The 24,863-nt window shown below is 41.8% G+C and overlaps 1 protein-coding gene across 2 annotated transcripts in view; it reads right to left on the minus strand.

Moving 5' to 3' along the window:
• The window catches only part of BBS1 (Bardet-Biedl syndrome 1), a 1,329,035-nt gene that overhangs the window by 915,326 nt on the left and 388,846 nt on the right, over positions 1 to 24,863 (minus strand). For both annotated transcript variants that reach the window (XM_044078217.1, XM_044078216.1), the window contains one exon: positions 8,307 to 8,379. In XM_044078217.1, the coding sequence (XP_043934152.1) occupies positions 8,307 to 8,379 (73 nt within the window). The remainder of the gene's footprint in view (positions 1 to 8,306; positions 8,380 to 24,863) is intronic.

Genomic DNA, 24,863 nt, shown 5'->3' on the forward strand with positions numbered 1-24,863 from the left:
AAGTCTGCATTCACCTATTACTTTCAATGGGATAGATCATGTTAGAGGTAAGTGCCAGGGATTTTGGCAAACAGGAAGTGTGTGTGTGTGTGTGTGTGTGTGTGTGTGTGTGTGTGTGTGTGTGTGTGTGTGTACGCATGTGTTTATGATGATTACTCCAAGTGTCTTCAAGTGTGATCTGGTGAGAGGGAGATGTTCTTGAAGTACCATGCATTTCTGTATGTGTGCACATGGTAATGTCTGTGTGAGTGAGAGACAGACACACAGAAAGTGTGCGTGTATATGAGGATGGAGGTCGGGGACTTCCATAACTCTCAACTCCCCCTAGACTAATGAGTACTGTCTATAATAAGGGGGGGGGGGGTCACTACACATTAGGGACACTTTCTACATATTACTTTTCCTGATGGAAAAATTAATAGAACACACATTTTGCAGCAAGAAACTGGAAATGAAGAATAAGAACTATGAAACTTTAATGTCTGGCATTACTGATTGATTACATATGGCCATGTCAGGGAGATGGAGATTATAACTGGCACTATCATAGACATTCTGTTCAGTCAAGGGCACTTGAAAAGCAGGGAGATGCAGCCATGTGGTGATACGTGTTTGAATGTGTGTGTACCTGGGGAATGAATGGGGGGGTGCCTGTGCCAGTGGTGATTAGCATAGCATAGTGCCGGTAACACTTGTGGTAATCATAGAGCAATTTAGAGACACGCAAATTAGCCATTAATGAGGTCTTTCCTCATTGCAGTTAATGTGTCTCTCAAACATTGTTCTAGTGATCATATTAATGGATGCTTTGTGCCACAACCTTAAAACTCATTGTTGAAATCTTTCTGAATCCTGCCTGTGGTCACTTGTACATAGGGTCAAATTCCAGCCACAATGTTTTTTTTTAGAACTGATCTGTTGCAAAACAGTCAGCTGTAAATAAAAATGCAGCTCTCAATTCTCTCCAAAGTAACAATACAAAGTTGTAAAAAACCTAAACATACGCAGTATTGCTGTGACTAAACTGCTAAAAAAAAGAACATGTACCACTGTATAATAGTGGTATTTTTCTTACCTGTTGTGGCATATTCTGGCATATTTTTTTCATTAATATTCAGTAAGCAGCTGTGCCTTTGTCTGTGAGGGTAGGAACCTAATCTAAAGATATTTTGCATCTAATTATACCAGAAACATTCCCTGACAATTTCATGGGAATCATCATGCCACTTCAGAGAAACATGTTTATATATAGTAAACAAGAACAGTCAAAAATAGTTAATATGGGGACAGTCATCTGGAAAACAATAAGTAGTGAAAGTGCTGACTTCTAAATAAAGCCCAGAATAGACAAGAATATCATTTTAATAATTTATTATTATTAATAACAACAATAAAAATAAAAACACTTCCTAATTAGCAGTGTAAACAGCTAACTTTAATGAATGTTTATTAGCATCTCTCCCAAGCCCTGCTGTCTGGACCAAATTGTTTTCCTGAATATCTGCAGTTTCACTTTCACTAGTTCACAGTACTCTCACCTGAGGTACTTAAGGTTCACAAACAGAACAGTAACTAGGGAGGGTAACAGGCGCAGGTGTTACCAGCTATGATCAGCATGTACTGAAGCTCTGAGAGCACAGTACCAACATTCATTTTGTGCTCCTCCGCTTTGAGTTGAGAGGAGCACCATTTGGCACCAGATGATTCAGCTCTGGTTCTACTCACAAATATAAGGACGAAGCTTTCCAGAATAAAAGAAAGGCACTGTGAATACTGCAAAGCCTACAACATCTCAGGACTTTGCTTCTGCTGCTCTTCCATTGTCAAAATAAAAGTGAAAAATGTCCATAATCTTTGTATTTCAAAACACACACACACACACACACACACACACACACACACACACACACACACACACACACACTCTTTCTCGCTCTCTCAACAAGAAGATGAAGTATCACCTTCCAGAAGTACTTCCTTTCCCCTGATGATGACATCCAGGTCACATAAGCTAAGGTCCTGTGAACACACATGCAAATGTTTACTCTAGTTTTAAACATAAAGAGTACTGAAATATGCTTCTGGTAGCACAAAGACTGCAATAATAAAGTTATTTAAAACAGAAAAAAATTGTGTTAGTGGCGCTTTAATGCAACTGGATGCATTTAAAGGTATTAAAAACAAATCATTTTTGCTGGATGGGTTCGGAGCTGATACTCGCCTCCGACTTGGACGATACTAAAGCTCGAGAGCTTTTACTGGCTTGAGACTAACCCCTATCCCATGGTGCCTCACAGCAATTCCCCAGATCTTGTTTGCAAGAAAGTAAATAGGTACATAATAGTCAGTAAACTATCAATAAGTATGTACATACAAACAGAACACAGTATTACTATCCATGCCAGGTGGACGGACAACTACAACCAGGTCAGACAGAATAATGGCTAGTCCACCAGTTTCTCCAGGAAACAGGAAGGGGGAAGGAGGGTGGGATGCAAGAATGCAGGCGAGATGGACTACAAACATGGAACATTATGGTAAGTAAATAACTTCTTTATGTTATATAGTCCTATCTCGCCATAATTCTTGCTGGATGGGACAGCATCCTTAGCACCTTTATCCTAGGTGGTTCAAGTGAAAAGACTCTTCAGCACAGTGGACCCAAAGGATGACCTGTCCCAGGAGGCCAAATCCAATTTGTAATGAGTGACAAATGTATGAGGTCTTGCCGACGTAGCTGCTGCACAAATTATATCAATAGGGAGTTTTGATCTAAAGGCACATGAAGTTGATACTGCTTTGGTTGAATGGCATTTTTCTTTGGCTGGTAATTGTTTGCCAGCAGCTTTGTAAGCAAATGAAATGCAGTCTGAAAGCCATTTAGAAAAAGTGACCTTAGAAACAGGCAAGCCTTTATTTTTGTCTGAAAAGGAAACAAACAATTGGTCTGATTTTCTAAATTCTTTAGTCCTGTGCAGGTAAAACCTGAGAATCCAATTGGTGTAGTCTGTATTCTGTTATTAGTATGATTTGGGAAGAAAACTGGTACTTCGATAGTTGTTTTGAGATAATGCTCTGAACATACTTTAGGAAGAAAGAAAGGATTAGTTGTAAGCGAGACTCTATCCTTGTGGAAAACAATGTAAGGAGGTTGAATGGTGAGGGCTTGCAATTCTGAAACTCTCCTAGCAGATGTTATAGCCACTAAGAACAATGTCTTCCAAGACAAGAATTTCAGATCCGATGAAGAAGAGGGTTCAAAAGGTGGAGAAATTAAAGATGTAAGTACTAGGTTTAGGTCCCAGGGCTCCGGTGGTTGCCTGACTGGAGGTCTGAGAAGGAGGACTCCTTTCAAAAAGGTTTTGCATAAAGAGTGGGACATGACTGGATTTCCCATGTAGCCAAAATGATAATTAGAGCTGGCAGTTAACTGAACTCTAATAGTAGCAGCTGCAGCTCCCTCATAAAAATGGATTGCTAGGAAGGACAGGATAGACTCTACAGGAGCTGAGTAGGGATCTATGCCTTGGTTTGCTGCCCAAATGGAGAACCTTTTCCATTTACTGGAATATAATTTCCTGGTGAAAGGTTTGTGTGAAGAAATCAGAATGTGTTTGACTGTGGGGGAAAAGGGAAACACACCTGGCTATTCGTGGAACTGGAGCAGCAATGCTGTCAATTTCAGGGTTTGGGTAGTAGGATGGAACTGCCCTGATTGATGAATCAGGAGGTCTATAGATGTTTCCAGAATCCATGGTTCCTCCAAGAGATAGGGCCACAGGAAGGGGAACCATACTTGGCGAGGCCAGTAAGGAGCAATGAGGATCAGGGTAATCCAACAGTTTTGCTTTCTTAATCACTTTTGGTATGAGAGGAAAGGGTGGAAAAGCATAAAAGGAGTCCCAGAGGCCAACTGTGGACCAGAGCATCCCTGGGTGACATCCCCGGATGGGTAATTAGGGCAAAGTAGCTGCTACATTTGGTGTTCATGTACATGACGAATAGGTTGCAGCAAGGCTGACCCCATTTGCGAAAAATCTCTTCCGTGACTTCTAAATTCAGGGACCACTCTTGAGGCATTAGAATTGCTCAACTGAGTTTGTCTGCTATCACACTGGACTTCCCCGGGATGTGCGTTGCTACCAGAAAGCGTTGAGTGTCCATCGCCCATTTCCATACTCAAAGCCTCTCGACAAAGTGGATAAGATTTGGCTCCCCCTTGATTGTATATGTGCCACACTACAGACATTCTGTCTGACTGAATCGCAATTGTCCCAGTGGGAAGAGAACTGTGAAGTGCTTGTAACACGTATAGCACCGCTCTCATCTCCAGAACATTTATGTGCAAGTGGTTCTCGAGATCCTGCCAAATACCTTGGACCGTCATTCCCAGATAATGCCCCCCCACCCTATCTGGGAGGCATCCGTGGTCAAGACTGCATTTTGTTGAGGGGGAGCAAGTGGGCGACCTAGATGAAGTTGATCCGTATGTAACCACCATGCTAGATCCTTCTTGTAGGAGTTTGTGATGAGAATTTGGTGAGACAGGGGGAGAATCCTGCATTGACCACTGTGCAAATAGTAGCCACTGGAGTACTCTCATGTGCAGACGGGCTAGGGGAAATAAGAGAATGGTGGAAGCCATAGTCCCTAGGACCTGAAGGACTAGCCTGGTCTGTTCTTTGTCTTTCTTCAGCAAGGATCTGACTTGGTTGTGCAACGATTCTATCCTTTCTGGTGTCAGTTTTGCTGTCATGGTGTTTGAGTCTATTTCTGAGCCTAAGAATACAATGCTCTGCGATGGAGATAAGGCTGATTTTTTTTTTAGGTTTATTGTAATGTCTAATCTGGCACACAAGGCTAGAGTCTCATCCGTGGTTCTGATTAGTTGGTGCTTGGTGGTAGCAGTGAGGAGCCAGTCGTCTAGGTACGGAAACACCTGGAATCCTTGACGTCTCAGGGGAGCAGTTACCATTGCCATGCATTTGGTGAAGACTCTGGGGGCTGTAGTGAGGCCAAAGGGCAGTGTTCGAAATTGAAAATGACTGGCTCCCAGCCTAAAGCATAGGTGTCTTCTGGAGAGCCTGTCCATTTTGATGTGGTAGTACGCATCCTGAAGATCTACTGAGCGCATCCAATTGTCTTTCCCGATAAAGGGAAACATGGACTGCAGAGTGATCATATGGAACTTCGATTTCTTTACAGACTTGTTGAGTTTGCTGAGATCTAGAATTGATCTCCAGTCCCCTGTCCTTTTTGGAACTAAAAATAATTGACAGCAAGTTCCGGATCCTATTTACTCTGTGGGGACTTCTTGGAGGACTCTTTTTTGAAGCAACGAGATGACCTCTGATGTTGCATGGTCTAACTGAATGGGTCTGGTAGAGACCAGTTTACCGGGAGTTCAGAAACAAAGGGAATAAGGTAACCTCTAGATACTCTGGTTTGTACCCAATGATCTTGGGAAATTTGTAGCCAGGCGCTTGGGTACAGTGAAAGATGACCCCCGACTGCCTCCAGAGACGGACAAGTCAGGCAACCCCTCAGGGGCGATGGAAAGGACGATCAGAAAAAGTATCTCTATTCTCCCTGATGCTGCGGACCTCCTCTGCCATGAGGGCGGCGTCTTCCATTATATCCTCCCCCTCTGCCTCTGGGGAGGGTTGACCTTGTGCCTGAGGGAAACCTTTTTGGGATTTACTGAACCACATTTTCCCTCCTGTATGGCCCTTGGGATAGGGTCGAGAAGGAAGGGAGAAATGGACTCCTATAGCAGATAAGGTTTCCCCTTCCTGTTCACACCTGGTCAAAGTCTCTTTTACCTGCGGTCCAAAAAGAGTTGAAACATCAAAGGGGACGGTGGTAAAGGAAGACTTAAAGGATTCCGTGAAATTACATAGATGCATTCAGGAATGTCTCCTAAGAGAAATTCCTGCTGCGGCTGCCCTGCTCGCTCAGTCAGCTGACTAGGAAATCAGCCTCATGGAGGAGTTAGCTATATAGATGTAAGGGTGGAGAGCTGCGCAGATACCTTGTCCATGGATCCCAGAGCTATTGAACCCTGAAGGGTGTCTCCCAACTCATTCAGGAGATCACTTTGAAGTCTAGTAAAATGGGACAGGTAATTCAGCGATTGTAAGGTAAATGCCGCTGAAGATAAGGTACGCTTTCCATACCTATCCATCGTCCGGGATTCTTTATTAGGAAGATGGATATTGGAAGATGTCTCGGACAACTCCTTTTTTGTGCCCGCTGCTACCACCATAGCATCCACAGGAACTCCCTTAGAAAGAAAGGACTTATCTTCCGGGGCAGTCATAAATTTGTTTGGCCTCCTCAAGACAGGCTCCACTGTGTCCAGGGAGGTCCAGGCTTTCCAGGATATGACCCCCAAGAGTTGGTCATAAGGCGGTGTCACCCAGGAGGTGGAAGGTCAGGAACCAAAGGCCTCAAGGTACACTGATTCGTCCTCAGTAGGGTTAGAGGTCTTCCAATCACCCCTCTGTCTAAGGATTTCAAGGATGTCAGCAAAAGAGACCTCCTCAAAGGGGGATCTAGGGGACTCCTTCTGACTCATCCAAATCAGTGTCTGACGTGACAGACTCAGGTGAGTCAATGTGCTTCCTCTTACAAAGTCTCTTCCGAGGGATCTCTCCAGTGGGATAATCTGGGGAGGTCTCAGAAGAGGGGATACCTCCAATGGGGGCTGCTTGAGTCTCTGGTTAACTACACTCAGGGGGTGGTGGGGAGAAGAGGTTGCTATTGGTCGGACATCGAGTCCAAAGGCAGTGCTTTGGCACTGGACAAAGCTTTCTCTATTGCTTCAAAGGCCTTTCTACCCTGCTCTGAAGATGACCTCCGCTCCAAAGAGACAGAAGGTCGGCTCCAAGCAGGAGGGACAGGTTCCGAAGCAGACGCAGGAACCGAGCTCAGCCATGCCGAAGCACTGAGGAAGAGGGTCGTTCCGAAGAAAAAAATGGGGTGACTATCCTTCTCGGAGTCGAATCGAGAGCGTCGGCTCCCAGATCCCTCAGCTCCAGACTGAAGAATTCTCAGAACAGAAGGATCCAACACAGAAGGACCTGAAGTGTTGGACTCTGAGAGTGAAGCAGTCGGAGGAGGAGCAGTAGTCTGGAGATGGGATGGCTCTGAAGCCTTTGGGTCTGGAAGAGTTAACTTTTTAGCCAGAGCCAGGTCACAGAGCAACCTCTTCACCACTCACTCAATATCCTCATCTGAAAGTGTCCTGGAGGAACAGGTGCAGACAGAAGGAGATCTCCTCCTTTCTAAAATAGGAGACCTCAAAGTTGGTGAAATAGGGATCGATAACTGGTGAGTGTTTCGATACCAAAGGTTGTCTCGGCACCGAGACAGAAGAAGCAGAATCGGAGCCAGAACTCCTTGGCTCCGTTGCTTTAGACTTTTTGGATGGCTCCGATGCTGGAATCGAAGATTTTCTCTTCACAGTTTTGGAAGCTGTCTGACCAAGTCCCAGCTGTTCCTGGAAGGAACTAGTCATGAGACCCCTGTCTATCAATTTACATTTTCTCTCATTAAGAACCCTAGTACTGAAGGCATTGCAAAAAGTACAGGGTTCTTGTAAATGAGCCTCTCCAAGACAGTGCACACAGCTAGTGTGACTGTCAGTCAATGACATTTTTTGCGAACACTTGTCACATTTCTTGAACCCAGAAGGGCGGTGTTCCTTATGTTCTCTATCTTTCTCTTTAGACATGCTGACAAGAAAACAAGGCTAACAACAATAACAATACTAACTATAACGAACATCAAAGTTTGAAGAGAAGGAAAAGTTTTTTGTTTTTTTTTGTTAAGGGAAGAAGGACTAGCACTCAGGGAGGAAAGGCCTTCTAATTTAAACGGGCAACTACGGCCCTCTAACTAAAACAGGCCGTACAATTCCAAAAGGGTGGAATAGGGGATCAAGCACTCAACACAATCACACTGTTAATAGATAACAACTATTAAGGTAGAAATATGAAGAAAATAGATGAAAAATAAGATTTATCAAAAAATCTTCTACTTGGCCAACGAGCCAGTAAGGAGACAACCTCAAAAGTTTCATGGCAAATGAGATCTGGGGAATTTCCGTGAGGCACAATGGGATGGGGTTAGCCTTGAGTCAGTAAAAGCTCTCGAGCTTTAGTATCAGCCGAATCGGAGCCAAGAATCAGCTCTGAACCCATCCAGCAAGAATTACAGTGAGATAGGACTAAATAACATCAGATATTTCATAATCCCCGACTTAGTGAGACATTCATGCAAAATAAACCTACACAGAAACAGACCTGCCTCTTAATGGGAAGCTGTTTATGGAGTTGAACATAGGATTCCATTTCCTGTGGGTCCAGCATCAAGAACCTGTAAGACAGGAAGAAAATGTCACATCCTCTCCTGTCCATGATCCACAAAAAGAACATGAGAAATTTATGTGCTTGAGAAACAGCACACTTTTTATTATAACACAAAGCTGAATAATACAGAAAGTACAGTTGTGTAAATAAACTTCTATAACAGCTGATATTCAAATAAATCACTTTTGTATTAGCATAAAACTATATGGGACATATCCTGCCCGCAACTGAATGTTCATCCAGTAAACACAAGCTTTTGGGTAGCTTTCTCGTGCACCTTACTTCTGCTGGAGTTCAAGAGCATGCTGATATAAAAATAGATATACAGGCACCAAATTTCACAGCATTTTTCCTCAAAAAAGAAAGAGATATGCTGTAGCTGAAAGAAAATTAATACCATGAATTGTCTAAATGTGTTAGTTTACGTCATGCCAGAAACCAGGAGACAAAAGAAATGGCAACCTATCCCAGCCAAGGGTAAATAGTAAAGAAAATTATAGGGGAGCTGTTAGTACTGTAACACTGACCTATTCAAACATTTACAGTTACGGAAACTTTACTTACATAGCTGTGCTTTATTCATCAGTACATCACTGTTAAGTAACAAAGATATATGGAACAAGTGCCAAAGCTTAGAAAAACAGGGTGAATGATGTGAGACTAGAGTTCAGATGAACATGGAGAACAGATTAGCAAATCCTGTTCTGGCTCTGGAAAAGTAGTCAGTTTTGTAATGCTTAGTGAAAGTGTGCTGAAGACATAGTTGTTGAGCAACTCTAGAGTTCATCCATTTCCAAAATGCCATAGAAGTAGCAACAGCTCCAGTGGAGTGTACCTTGGCATTCTGAGAAGGGCTTTTCCCATGGTGAGAATAGCAGAACCTATTAACATGACATAACTATTATGGTTTGCTTGGAAATTGCCTGCATCTTTTCTTGCATTTAAAAATAAATAAATAAAAAGTTGGTCTGACAAGCTGAAGTATTTTGTCTTACTTAGTATTCAAGTTGTCTGCACAAATCCAAGGAATGCAGAATTATCTTCTCTTCTTAAACTGGAGAAAGAAAACCAGTAGATGTACAGATTACATCAAAGTGAACTCAAACTACTTTGGGCATAAAATGAGGGATTAGTTCTAACAGTTACTCTATCTTTATGAAAAAAAAAGCTGAGAAACTATGAGGGCTTGCAAAAGTTATATCAATAAATAAAACTGTCTCCCAAGTAAGAAAAATCAAGGAAGAGCTAGATGTAGGTTCAAATAGAAGTAAAGCTGACTTGTAAAACACAAAAGTAAGATGCCAGGAAGGAACTACCTATTCTCCATACTGCCATAATATGTGAAACCCCTTTCAGCAACTGCTTGACTTAGAATAAAGAAAAAAAAGAGGAACTAATGGCAGACAAGCAGAAATGGCTAAAACATGCACTCTGATCAGAGTGTAAGGCCAGTTTTGAGCAATACATATAAGTACCAAAGTCCCACTGGAACCCCTGCCTGGGCTATGTCCTGGTCTCTACTGCGGCACCGACTACAAAATCTCTTCCATTTGGCTAAATTTGATTATCTAACATTTACAGGCTCATTTAATACCTTTTGCACATCCTCTGTAAAGAGGTGCCTGAATGGGGTCAAAAGCCTAATAATCTGAACAGTCAGGTGTAGGTTCAGAACACATGGGTGGATGATAGATCCCTTGTTTATGTAAGTCCACTCTCAGAGGAAGGTTCTGGTAATTGCCTCTGGCCAAGTACAAGAGAAAGGAAAAACAATGTTGTTTGGGGCAAAATGGAGTTACCAGCAGTATATTGGGACACTCTTTCTTGATTTTTAGTAATACTCCGGGTAATCAGGGGAACAGGAGGGGGAGGCCTATAGGAATATTCCTGTCCACATAAAAAAAAATTCCAGCTCTGTTTGCAAGAAATCCTAGAACAAAACTTCTGTAACTGTCGTGGATGGAGGCAAACAGATTTACTTTGGGAGTTCTCCATATGTGGACAATCTCCTGGAAAACCTTTGAGTGTAACATCCACATGTGAAAGTCTATCCAGAATCTGCTTAGGGAGTCTGCAATGGTGTTCTGCTCTGATGGGATGTAGGCAACCTGCAGAGAAAGACTGTGCTGAGTTGCCACCTCTCAGGCAATAGTGACTAGTTGGCACAGAAGGCAAGACCTAGTCATCCCACAGTTCATTGATGTCCCATATCATTGTAGCATCTATAATTACCAACAGTGGTCCTGGTACTCACAGTTGATTCAGGGCTTTTACTGCCTTTCTCAGGGGGCATCATTTCTATGAATACAAAGTGTTCTTTCCTGTAGTGGGAGTCCCAAATTCCCTGAACTTTGATCTCTCTGGAAGACAGTCTCCATGCAAAGTCTGAGGCAGCTGCTGTTATAGACCAACTCAGAATGTGGGGAGTTGGATTTGACTGAACTGATTTGCTCACTAAAGGAATTCCTTTGTGATGGCATTCAGAACTGAAACAGGAAAAGAGAAGCCGGTGCCGAGTCCAAACTGATTTCAGGAACCACTGAATCTTTCTGAGGTGAAGTCTTGCTAAGGGGACCAAGAGAATAGTTGATGCCATGTAGCTTACAATTCTGAGGAACTCTCTTGCTGTGGAAATTGGAAATGGACTGATTACTCAGGTTTATTAACTGTAAATGGTAAAAAAAAAGATATAACTTCAAACCAAGACAAAAACTAACAATAGTAAACGCTCTGCACTCCCCCCACAGCCCAATGGTAAAACAGCAAAAATCAGATATCAGTGTGAAACACAGCTGGTAAGTTTTAAAACACATCCAAAGGCAGCAATTCCATCCAGTGTAAGTCTTTTATTGAAACAAACAGATAAATCCGGTAAGCTCTTTCACCCAACAGGGCTTCATCAGACCACAATGCATCACTGATAACAACTCCTTATATAGTAAAAAGGCGCTAAAAACTGAATTCAAACATCAGAGAGAATAGCGAATGGAATATTAAACACTGGAGAGTATAGGAAATCATGCTAACAGAATGCTTTATTGCACAGATATAGCATGCACCCGGGATTTGTGTTTAAAAATATGATTAGAGGTCAAGCCATGAGGGCTTCTCGTTATAACCCCCACAGGAAAGCTTTAAAACTGAATTAGAGAAACAACTATGTGAGAGATTTAAGTCTAGGGCTTACAAGGATGAGGAGATCGAGATGGGAATAGCTGGGATCCTCCACTTTAAGAAGGGATGTGGCTACCCTCTATTTTTCAGATCCTAAGGAAATAGCCTTTGATCAGGTAGAAGCAGAGCACCCTACAGTCACAATGGAAAACGGTAATGTCACGATCCCCCTGTTTTATACCAAGGACGTGGGCAGTGTTAAAGACGTTATCAGATCGCACTGGGAGGTGCTGACTGTAGACCCGGTGGTTAGATAGGTGGTAGGGGTACACCAAGTTTCGTGTACAAGAACAGGTCCAACCTGAAGAAGTTGTGTTATCCTAAGAAAGGTAGGAAGGAGAATGTTTATGATACCCTTGGTACAGTTCCTTGCACTAGTTGTAATTTTTGCCACGTTACAAATTCCCGTGGTCATTTTGTGCACCCCTCAAATGGCATGAGATACGAGTTCCATGTCACACAATTTGCCAGTCTGAGCATGTGGTTTACCTTGCTACTTGTATAGCATGTGATGGATTCTATGTGGGCAAGACAGATAGAAAACTCAGACAGGATACGTGAACACATTTATCAAATTAAAATTAAGTCCACAGTCAATGCACTATCTAAACATGTACTGGAGAGAGGTGACGCACATATGTTCACCTTCAGAGTCATAGAGATGTTATTCACAGGTCCTAGAGGTGGTGACACAAGGAACCATACTGAAACACAGGAGGCTAAATGGATAATTCAGTTTAGGGCTGACTTTCATCCAGGTCTTAATGACAATTACTTATTTATTTTATTTTACAATTGTTAACCGGGGGTGTCTGACTGAGCTGAAAAGGCCCTTTTTCAGCAGAGGCCTGGGGAGAAAAGCTCCACAAAGAAAAATTAAAGACACATTTAGTTATTTAGACATGATCAGTATACACACAAATTACAAGAGACATGTTTTTACAGTGGTATCCCTGAAACTGTTTTTAAAGTCTATAAGGCTTAGATAGAATCATTTGTCCACCAGTTGGTGAAGACCATTATATATTGTGTATAACAGACACATGAAATTTGTGTTCTTATGAAATGAGAGTATTTATTAGTTGTGTATATATTCTTATCAGTATTTATGCATTTGTATTAAAATGTGTATATTTTTTTATGTATTTTCTATATGTTTTTATATATTTTTACATATATTTCTTTATATATTTTTTATATTTTTGTTATTTTTTAGATGGTGATGTAATTAATTTTTTTAGAATAAGATGTTTGATAAGACTATGATCTTGTCACTTTAAGAAAATGTTTGAATTCAGTTTTTGGTGCCTTTTTTTACTACATAAGGAGTTATCAGTGATGCATTATGGTCTGATGAAGCTCTGTTGGGTGAAAGCGCTTACCGGATTTATCTGTTTGTTTCCATAAAATACTTACACTGGATGGAATTGCTCCCTTTGGATGTGTTTTAAAACTTACCAGCTGTATTTCACTCTGATACCTGATTTTTGCTGTAAAAAAAAAAAAAACACAAAAAATACTTTCTTTGGAGGAACAGCTGTTCAGAAGGCATCCCTGAAATGTTGGCATGTGGGCAGGGACTACGGAACATTTCTTCAGGTTTAGTTAAAAACCTAGTTTTCAAAATAGGTTTATGACAAAAAGAGAGGGATGCCTGAGAGCCCTACGTAGAATCTGCTAAGATGAGGCAATTGTCTAGGTAAGGGTAAATATGGATTCTCTAAAGTCTACAGAAGTCAACTACTGGACCTATGCATTTTGTAAATAGCCTGAGTTGCATAAAATCCAAAAGGTAAGGGTGCAAATTGAAACTATAAACCACACACACACACAAATCTTAAGTAATATCTAAAATCTTTATGAATTTGTAATAAGGTGATATGCATCCTTGAGGTTGTCTAGTGTTACTAAAACAAGGAGGGGACAGAAAAACAAGACTGCAGAGTTAAGTTAATAGCTTGAAGTTTAAAATTACCAGAAAAGAAAGTACAATTGTGTAAAATCTTAACGTAAAAGTAGATGCCCTTTTCTTCACTGTTGCAGTATTCTTTACAATGGGGATTCCCTGCCTAGGGCACCACGATGTCCGGACAGTTCACCAAAGCCTTTAGGTTGTAATAGGTATGCTGTACATCACAAGACTGCTCTTTGCATACAGTATAGGGCATAAAGGTGACATCCAAGGACGTACTATCCTCAGAACTGAGAAGCCACAGCAGGAATGACAGCCTAAGGATATTATCAGGTAACAGGCATATCCAGAATGAAAAAGGACCAGGGAGAGAGGGGAGGGAGTAAATAATGCAACAGTGAAGAGAAGGACATCTACTATTATGTAAGATTTTACAAATCTGTACTATGTCCTTCCATATCATTGTTGCAGTACTCTTTACAACAGGGAAACTGCAAAGGTCTGTGTTCAGCTACCGAAAAATAAAAAGGTTGCATGGCTAAATTCCCCCTTGGTTGACTGTGTTTGTGATGTTGCCCGACTATGCCCATTCAATTATTTTTTTCCACAGATGTTGTTGTTCTGTAACTGCTCCTTTATCTGTTTCGATTTCAAAATTTAGCCGTTCAACGTTTTTATTTTTCAGTAGCCAAACACAAACCCAAATGCAAAAGCTCAGGAAGAAGACTGGAAGAGGAAGAGCTAGCAGACCCCTCTAGGAAGCCACAGAGAACAGCCCTGGCAAAACCAGCTATGGCCTAGAAATCACATCCAACTTGTAGTGCTTGGTAAAGGTATGCACAGAAGTCCAGGTAGGTGCCTCAAGAATATAATTAGTATCGAAACCCTTGAAAAAAGCACCACAAGAAGCCACAGCCCTAGTAGAATGAGCTTTAACAGAAGGAAGGCTCTTCCCATGAAAAAGAATAGCAAAAAGAAATGGCTTTACACATAGATAAAAAATGGTTGCATGGAAAGAGCCAAGCCTAAAGACCAAGACTGAAAAGAAACAAAAGCTCTTCAGATTTACAAGCTCCAGTTTTATCCAAATAATATTCGAGTTGTCTATGCAAATCCAAGGTGCGCAAAACCTTCTCACTAGCAGACTGCAAAGAAGGGAAAAAAGTGGGCAAATGAATAGACTGATTAAGAGACAACTCATTAACCAGACTGGGCATAAAAGAAGGATTAGTACGAAGGGGCACCCTCTCCTTATGAAAAACTAAAAAGGGAGGAACAGCCATAGGGGCTTGCAGCTCAGATACCAATCTGGCAGAAGTAAGAGCCAAAAGAAGAACAGTCTACCCAGAACAATGCTGTAAGGAAGCTGAAGGAGCAGGCTCAAAAGAAGCCTGATTTTATTTTCACAAAACAAAATTAAGATCCCAGGAAAGAGGGACAGGCTTCCTAGGAGGCCTAATGTGAACATGTTTAAGAAAATGGCCTCAAATCTAGAGGCTAAAGGAAGAGTCAAAGGCAGACAAGCAGAAATAGCTGACAGGTAGGCCTTAACAGAAGAATATGCCAACCTTGCATTGAGCAATTCACACAAATAACAGAAAACCAAACCAGCATCCACAGTAAGTGGATTCAGGTTACGAGAAAAACACCAAACAGAAAATCTCTTCTATTTGGACAAATAAGATTTCCTAGTAGTAGGTTCCTCACCTCCTGCAGGACCAAAAGAATGTCCTCAAAAAAAAAAGTGGCTGAAGGGGATCAAAACCCTATCACCCACAATGTCAGTTGAAGAGTGGACTGGTAGGGATGGATGAGAGACCCCTTGTCTTGTGTGAATAGGTTCATCCTGTGAGGTAATTTGTGATGACTGCCCTTGCGTAAATGCAGAAGAAGAGGGAACCAATGTTGTCTGGGCCAAAAGGGAATCGCCAGCAAGATTTTGGGAACATCTTGTTTTACCTTGAACAGGACCTTCAGAAGGAGAGGAAGGGGAGGGAAGGCATAAAGAAACATCCCCTTCCAAGAAAATGAGAGGACATCCACCTTCCAGGGCAGAAGACATGGGACTGGTGCAAAAGATAGGAAGTAGTCTGTTCAGAGGCGAGGCAAACAAATTTACTTGAGGAGTACCTCACTGGTGGGCAATGTCCAGAATCACATCACTGTGAAGCATCCACTCATGGGATTGTGTTATGGACCTGCTCAGAGAATCTGCCACTATATTCTGATCCAAGGGAATGTAAACTGCTTGAAGGGTCACCTGATACTGGATAGCTAGATCCCAAACCTGAAGAGCTAATCTGCACAGGAGATAAGACCTTGTCCCCTCCTGCTTGTTGATATACCACATCAATGTAGTATTGCCTGTGAGAATTTTGAGGGCCCCTGGAAGGAAAAGAGAATGGGAAGCCTGAAGAGCTCTCATCTCTTTGACATTGATGTGGTCTTTTCTTTTCTCAGAGACCAAAGCCCATCCACTTTCAGAGGACTGAAGGAGGCCCTCCATCCCATGTCTGTGGCATCTGTGAACAGTTCTTGAAAGGGGACTGGAGGTTGAAAAGGAAGCTGTGGATTGAGGGACAACTGATGGATCCATCACTTAAGTTCCAGCTTGTGGCATGGAAGAAGGACTAGAAAATCTAAAGGATGAGAATGTTGAAGCCAAACTGACTTTAGAAACCACCAACTTTTCTCATATAGAGCCTGGCCAGAGGAAGCACAGGAATGGTGGAAGCCATGTAACCCAGAGCCCTCAGAAATTCCCGGAAGAAGGGACTGAAAGAAAGCAATCAGAGTTAAAGCCTTGGGAGGAGGCAGGGATGCCAGCATTAAAACAGTCTGGAGCCTGCAGAACCAAAGGAGTCAGGAATTACTTTTGGAAATTTACAGTAAACCTCAGGGTTGCAAAAAAGAAACAGCAAAGTGTAGATGCTGAAGTAAAGTCTCCGGAGAACAGCCTGAATAAGCAGATCGTCCGGGTAAGAAAACACCTGTAATCTCTCTCAACCTGCAAAAAGCAATCACAGGAGTGAGGCATTTGGTGAAGACCCTTGGGACAGTAGAGAGGCCAAAGGGCAAAGCAGAGAACTGAAAATGCCAGGCAGCAACAGGGAAATGTAAAAACATCCTGAAAAGGGGATGACTGGGAATGTGTAGGTAAGCATCCTTGAGATCCAGGGAAACTAGAAAAGCCGGAGGAGGTAGAAAAGGAAACAAGGTTTGAAGCGATAGCATCCGAAAGGTAGGGACCTTCAAAAAAATGTTTAGCTGAGAAAGATCCAGGTCTCCAGGTGCTTTCTCTCCTGTGGACCAAGAACATTCTGATGTAAAACCCCTTCCTCCTCCTCTAAGGAGTTGGAACTTCTTGAATTGTTCCTTCAGTCAAAAGGCCCTGAAGCACCCTGGAAAAAAGGGCAGTTGTTCTTGAGGAGGCTGAGGAATGCCCATTGGGGGGGGGTTCCAAACCATGTAATAACCCTAAGGAAAAAAAACAGGAATCTTGGGTGACCTTTCACCAAATAGGAAGGGGCACATAAAGACACAGAGAAAAGGAAATGTGACTGAGAAGAACAGGGCAAGGATAGTCAAACAGCACCTGGTTTGTTAAGAAAAGGAGGCTTCTGAGTAGAAGGAGTTTGGGTAATCTTACCAGAAGGAGCCCTTCTACCATCCTTTTTATCTTTGAGGGGAGGATGATACTGTCTACGAACAAAGGCAGGCTTGTTGGGGTAATTCCTCTAAAATTTGGGAACTGGTGAAACAAAAATATGCTTCAAATCCTGTAAGGCCTTATCCTTTTCTTGCAGGGACTTAAACATCTCTGCAGCAGCAGCACCAAACAAATGTTTATTATCCAGAGGAGCATCCATCAGTTTAGTCTCCTATAAGATATCACATTCAGTATGTGTTCATGCAGCCAAAACTTGAAATATGATAACCTTTATTTTTCTTTTGACATTAAGTAGACTGGAGTAGTTTAAATAATGGTGGGACTAGGTTTGAAATTTTCTTCAGAAATATACATTCAGCTGAGTTTCAGAATTGCTTCAGAAATATACATTGAGCATTATGAGAGAAACACTTTGCTGGCATATCTATGGTAATGTTTTCAAAGGGATTCCCAACATGAATGAAACCAAAGTGCAGAAACAGGGCCGAAGGGGCAGAGAATTAATCATTTTAATTTCCTGGAATGGTGTTTGGTTCATGGTCACCACTCATCAAACTTTCCCTAAGGAAGCTTGCCCAACTGCCACACCTGATTACTGACAGCAAAGCTTGGGGGTGGTAGATGTGCACTCTGCTCCAGTCCTAAAGAAAGACCTTTGGAGTTTAGTGCATTTTTTTTTTTGGTAAAGAAAAAAAAATCCTCTTTTTTCTTGTTCCTGTCAAGTTGGCTTTTCCTTATATACTTACATTATAAGGAGGGAACCATTGTCCAACTACCACTGGACTGACTAGGAAGGGGTTCCTTGTCAAGATCTTTGGAATTTAGAATGAATAATGACAATTCCTTGGGATATTCATCCAGGACATCAGGTGATGAAGTTGCAAGCTGGGAGGCATTCACATCCTTTAATTTTATTCAATTGTATGTGAGGGAGGCAGCATGTTGGGTCTTGAATCAGTCAGGCTTGTGGAACTCAAAAGTGGCAGGTTAGACTGAGGTTCAGAGGTATGGATGATTTTGGGTTCTTGGAGGAATGAGAGGTATGCCTACTTCCAATCTCCTTTACCTATATGTTTGTTAAAGTTAACTTACCACCATAAGTGCATAGATTAGATTGGAATTCTGCATAATATTGTTCTGGTCGATTCTTAAAAACTGTTTTTTTTTCTCCCCTCTGGCAAATCATTGACAAACGAAGTTACTAACAACAATGCAAAACCTGTTGTTCCATCAACTTTCTGAGTTTATAAAATCAATATTTTAACTGTTTAACATCAGTCTCTGACTTCAGCCCTCTGTCCCCAACTACTTTTGGTTCTGTCCGACTCCAGATGTCTTATTTAAACCAACAGATACATACGTTTACCACCATAAATTTACAATACCAACTGCTTCCGAGGCTGGAAATAATAAAAAAATAAAGTGCACGATGAATCATCGGTGGACTGGTTACCCTTTCCCCCCCTAGCGCTCGCCCCTTAAGTGTGCACACTGCTTTACCACTTAGCACGCATATCATCTGTAGGTCAAGCCATGTAGGACATGAGGCATACATTGTTTGCCCATTTATTACATGAGCTTTTGAATTAGAAAGCACATAACGGATCCAGATGGATTGCTGAAATAGTACAGAGCTAGCGATCGTGGCAAGAGTCAGAAGAAGGGGGGGCCTTTCCTTTATTAAACATACTGGGCACGAAGATCACTCCACCGCCATCCCACTTTAGCTGTCATCTTGCGTAAAATTTGGGGTTATTCCTTATTTAAAAAAATGATCAAGCTTGTCCTTTACTAAAATTTGGTCAATCTCTCAAGAGTTTTCTTTCAGTCAGTTTTTAGGACTGGCCATTTGGTTAAGTTCACAACTGCAGACCTTGGTTAATTTTTCTTGTTTACTGCTTGAGTTAATTGTTTCTCCTTGGTCTGTTTCAAGTTTTATATCAGTCAGGTCAAAAGGAATTCGAAGGAGGGGTGGCTATTATATGAAAACTGGTGATATTTTTAAGAAGAGAGGATTTAATTTTAGACGATGCCTCCTTGCTTTATTTTATTCATTTTTTTCTATGCTTTGATTACCCACTGAATCCATGAATGGTGACAGAAGAGCCAGACCTATCCCAATACTCATTATATATAAACAGTGGGCACACTTTTGCACTTCTGACCAATCATAGTAGTAAAAGAAATAAAAGATAATTTCAACAAGTAGATGAGAATCATGGTTTGCAGTAGTAACAGTTTGTCACCATCTTGTGAAGCATCACAAATGTTTAGTAAGGATATGGGCCTCAACTAACTATTATCAGTGTAGCTTTTTGCTTTGGCATTTGTATTAAGTAAAAAGAGACGGTGTTACTTTTGGCAGGAAGGTATGAGAGAACAGTTCAGAGGTAGTAATAGTAATGTTCTGATTCTGGCTTCTAGTTTAGAAAATGGTAGACTGGTAAAATTATGGTGTGCACATGCTGGTCTAAAGTACACAGTGATATGGAAGACGAAGAGTGAAGAATTCTAGAAGCATTTGATTCAGTAAGGAATGGCAGTGATTCATATGAAGACGTTTACACGAGGAAAAGGCAACAGTCACCTGTATGACCTTTGCAGAGATGGGCAGACAAGTGAGCTTTTTAGCTATGTAGTAGTGCTGTTTTTACAGAAAAGAATTACATTTGAACTGATGCAATTTTAGAGCCACTTGAAAGAAAATCTGGATTAACTGAAGCAAGCAAAGATGGATGGAAATGACTGTATGCTTTCTATGGGGAAATATTCTTATGTTCAAAGAACACAAACTCTTAAGACAATGAAAAGGTCATTGGGGAAAGTTTTTCATTTTAGTGCTTGTGGATACATACTCAAAGAAGGACTGAAGGGGTCATTGGGGAAAATGTTTCAATTTGGTGCTTGCGCAATGTGTATACATATATAAACCTGGCTGAAGGGGTCATGGGAGAAAGTGTTTCATTTTGGTGCTTGTGCATACATAGACAAACCTGACTGAAAGGGTCATTGGAGAAAATGTTTCATTTTAGTGCTTGTGCATACATAAAGTACTGAAGGGGTCGTTGGGGAAAATGTTTAATTTTTGTGCTTGTGCATACATGGACAAAGTACGCAAGGGATCCTTGGGGGAAATTATTAATTTTTATGTCATTTGGTGGTGCTTGTGCATACATGGACAGACTACTGAGAGAGTTGTTAGGGGAAAATGTTTAATTTTTGTGCTTGTGCATACATGGACAACACACTGAATGGGTCATTGGGGAAAATGTTTAATTCTTGTGCTTGTGCATACTACTGTATGTATAGTATGTTTATCAGAGTTTTAGAAGACTTTGTGTAAGTAGCACTCCTACTGACATGCTCAGTACATGTGAGCAAGGTGTCTATCCAGGCACCCAGGCAAGTGGGGCTTCTTTGAGAGCTCCTAATACAGTAAGGTCTGTTATGTTTGAGGAAGTTCTGGAAATTAATTCTGAGGTGCTACAAAAGCACTGTTTTTTGTAAACTTTGATACATTGCTTGTTGTAGGGTCCTAAATTAGAGGATTTGAGCTTTTGAGTTTCTCATTCTGAGTTTTAAAAAGTCAATGTTTCAAGCTGTTGCAGAATGAAAGGATCTATCACAATGTGAGCCACATTTTTTAACTAATTTCTGAGTTACATAGTATGGAATACCCACTAATTGAGAAAGGAGAGCATTCCCAAAGCTTCAAGCAGGAGTATTCTAATTTCCGTATGGATGGAGTTAATTTTTTTAGCAGATAAAACAGATCAGGGCTGGGAAAGTGACACAGCCTCATTTTCATTTCAAGGGATGGTCATATGTTAGATTAGATTCAGAGGTTTTTTTTTTCCTATGTTGTGGACATACATTTAAATATAATAATTTAAATATCAAGTGGAATGCAGGTGAAATTCGGGGTTTCTAAAAAGTCACAACATCTACATATCTTGTTTAGGTTGAACAGAAGACTGTTAAGGGAAGGCAATCTTCAAGTTTTGGGATTAATTACTACCTTTGTAATTACTTGGTGAATGTCAATGGTGAGTAATTTATTTTGTAGGATATTTTCTTTGCATATTTTTGCCCGCATTGACTGCCAATTATCAGGTCCTATCTGATCAAGCTGGCCAATTTATTTCCTGTTATTGGAGTGAGGGTTAGCTCCAATGTGCCAGCATTCCAACAGCTATCAGGGGTGGTTTTGAGATTTTTGTGTGTCGCTCCATCCAGCCTACACAAACGCGCGCGCACACACACACACACACACACACACACACACACACACACACACACACACACACTTTGAGATTTAATTTATATACAAACACACAGACACTCCTGGGGAAGGCTGGCACAGGTTCACTAGTTATGCCACCTTCTGCCCAGATTATAAGGTAGTAATCACTGCTATCAACCATCCTTACTTATCGGCTACTATACGGCCCTCACCAAAGGGTGACCAGTCCTACTGTGTGATGTTACTATTATCCAAATGGTAAGTGTGACCAACAGTAAGGCTATTGCAGTGACCTATACAGTGTCACCAAATATATATGCACGTACTGTAAGAGCAGTCACAATTAAAAGGTTTAAATATATTTAATAATAAATAATAAGAGAATAAGACAATATTCAATAACTCAGTACAGTGACAGAGTTCAGAATCGCAGGAAATATTTTACAGCATTGCAGGACAGTCTCAAATACAGAAAACATCTACTAATCTTACTATATTCCTATCTATCCCTAAGAGAGGTTACTTATCTCTCAGAAGTTTGCCTAGAACTGGAAGTCATAAAACAGTTAAACACTTTTACATTTGAAACCTGTAATTTTTTCTGTTTCCAGACAACAGAAAAAACTTCTGGCTGTAGACATCCTGTCTTCTTGCTGAGATAAACACAATTGTAAAATAATTAATTTATTTTCTTAGAGTTTGCAAGTTAAATCTGTATGTTCCAACTTCTACCATTAAAGCACACATCTGCACAGGTATATAGTTTATACACGGTTCTGTTCTTTTCCAGCAGGGTACACTGTGGTTACTTTTTTGAAGCTCAGTACAGAAAAAGAAGTTATGTACCTACCATAACGTTCCATGTTAGCTATGTTCATCTCACCTTCTTTCTTGCTGGTTGGGATCGGAGCCGATCCTCGGCTCCGACTCGGCCATCTTCTATAGCTCGAGAGCTGTTTATTGGCTCGAGGCTAGCAGCTACCCATATCTCATTTGAAATAGCTAACCCTAGCCATAGCTAGAGAATGAACCTCTCCAAACAAAAAGTCGAGCACACCTGTCATACTCTGTAAGTCAGTAGAGGAAACAACCAGAGAACACTCAGCCAGTGAAACTTGAACTCCTCTCGATCCAATAGGATAGGGGGATGGAGGGTGGGATGCAAGAAAGAAGACGAGATGAAGAAAAGTAACATGGAAAGTTATGGTAGGTACATAACTTCTTTATGTTAAGTTGTCTATCTCGCCTTCGTTCTTGCTGGTTGGGACAGCGTCCCTAACACCTACAATCCTGGGCGGCTCATTGGAACAGAATTTTCAGAACAGTGGAACCAAAGTTAGCTCTGCTCCTGGAGACCATATCTAGCTTGTAATGAGAAATAAAGGTACAAGGGTTTGCCCACGTAGCAGCTGCACAGATAGAGTCCATGTGCAACCTAGACTGGAAGGCTACAGAGGTGGCCAAAGCCCTAGTAGAATGACCTTTTGGTTTGATAGATAACTCTTTGTTTCTCAGTTGATAGATGAAAGTAAGAATGTGAGACATCCATCTGGATAAGGTCACTTTGGAAACTGGGAGACCTTGTTTGCCCACAGCATAGAAAAGGAATAGTTAGTCCGACTTCCTTATATCTTTTGTCCTATGCAGGTAAAAGCACAATTGTCTATGAACATCCAATTGATGTAATTTGTATTCTGCCTTGGTGGTGTGGTTAGGAAAAAACACAGGTAGGTCTATAGACTGGTTTAAATTATTTTCTGAGCAGACTTTAGGAAGGAAAGAGGGATTAGTCCTCAGAGCAACCCTGCCCTTATGAAAAACTAAGTATGGAGGACGGACACATAGTGCCTGAAGTTCAGAGACACGTCTGGCTGAAGTAATAGCTACCAGAAAGAGAGTTTTCCAAAATAGGAACTTAATGGAGCAGGATGCTGCAGGTTCAAAAGGGGGCATAACTAAAGAGGTTAGTACCAAGTTTAGGTCCCAAGGAGGAGGGGGATCTCTCACTGGGGGTCTAAGGAGAGTAGTCCCTCTTAGAAAAGCTTTACATAGCTTATGAGACATAATGTTTGCATTAGACAACCCAGCATAAAAGTTTGAGATGGCCGCTAATTGAACCCTGATTGTAGCAGAAGCGGACCCAGAATTAAAAAGTTCCGCTAAGAACTCCAAGATTTTGTGGACTGGGGCTGAAAAGGGATCTATGTTCCTAGCCTCTGCCCAACAAGAAAAACATTTCCATTTGCTAGCATAAGTCCTTCTAGTGGCGGACTTGTGAGAGGAGACAATAATTTCACGTACGGCCGGGGAAATGCTGGGAAGCCTGGCTAAGGTTGGAAGTGGAGCAACCAAGCTGTGAGCTGGAGTGTTTGAAGGGACTGATGCAGCCCGCCTGATTGATGAATCAGTAGGTCTGGAATCGGATCCAGAGTCCAAGGCTGCTCGAGAAGGTAATGGTGCAGGAATGGGAACCATATCTGTCGAGGCCAGTAGGGGGCAATGAGGATCATTCTGCAACCCAACAACATTGCTTTCTGTATGAGTTTTGGTATCAGGGGAAACAGAGGGAAGGCATAAAGAAGTCCCTGAGGCCAATCGTGGACTAGAGCGTCTCTGGGAGAATGACCAGGAAGCGGAAGAAGGGAGAAGTAGTTGCAGCATTTGCTGTTGAAGGGGGTGGCTAAAAGGTCGCAGCAAGGCTGCCCCATTTGCGGAAGATCAGATCCGCAACTACCTGGTTCAGAGACCACTCGTGAGGCATGAGAATAGCTCTGCTGAGCCTGTCCACTATGACGTTGGACCTCCCAGGGATGTGCGTCGCAATCAGAAATTGTTGGGAAGAAATCGCCCATTGCCAGAATCTGAGTGCTTCTCGACATAGGGGTAGGACCTGGTGTCCCAAGGAGGAGGGGGATCTGCTTGTTGATATACCACACCACTGACATGTTGTCCGTTTGAACTGCAATGGTCCCAGAAGGAAGAGAGTCCTGAAGAGCTTGCAACGCTAAGAGCACGGCTCTCATTTCTAAGATGTTTATATGCAGATGGTACTCGTGAGGCTGCCAAGTGCCTTGGACTGTCCTATCCTGATAATGCCCCCCCACCCCACCCTATCAGGGAGGCATCTGTGGTCACTGTGGCAACCAGAGGGGGCTGAATGAAGGGTCTGCCCTGAGACACTAGTGGGGAGACTATCCACCAGGAAAGGTGTCTTTTGCATGCTTCTGTAATCATAATCATGTGAGACATAGGAAGCTGTTGGAAAGACCACTGTGTGAACAGAAGCCACTGAAGGATTCTCATGTGAAAGCGGGCCAGAGGATTTAGGAGAATTGCCGCTGCCATGGAACCCAGAGTTTGAAGGACGAATCTGACTTGGATCCTTTTGCTCTGCATTAGAATTTGTACTTGCTGGCGAATTAACGATACCCTGTCTGGCAGAAGCCTTTCGGACATGTTCCTTGTGTCTAAGTCTGCTCCTATATAGATGAC

This window comes from Protopterus annectens, chromosome 7.part0 (assembly GCF_019279795.1).
Source record: "Protopterus annectens isolate FY-2018-M chromosome 7.part0, PAN1.0, whole genome shotgun sequence".
NCBI lineage: Eukaryota > Metazoa > Chordata > Ceratodontiformes > Protopteridae > Protopterus > Protopterus annectens.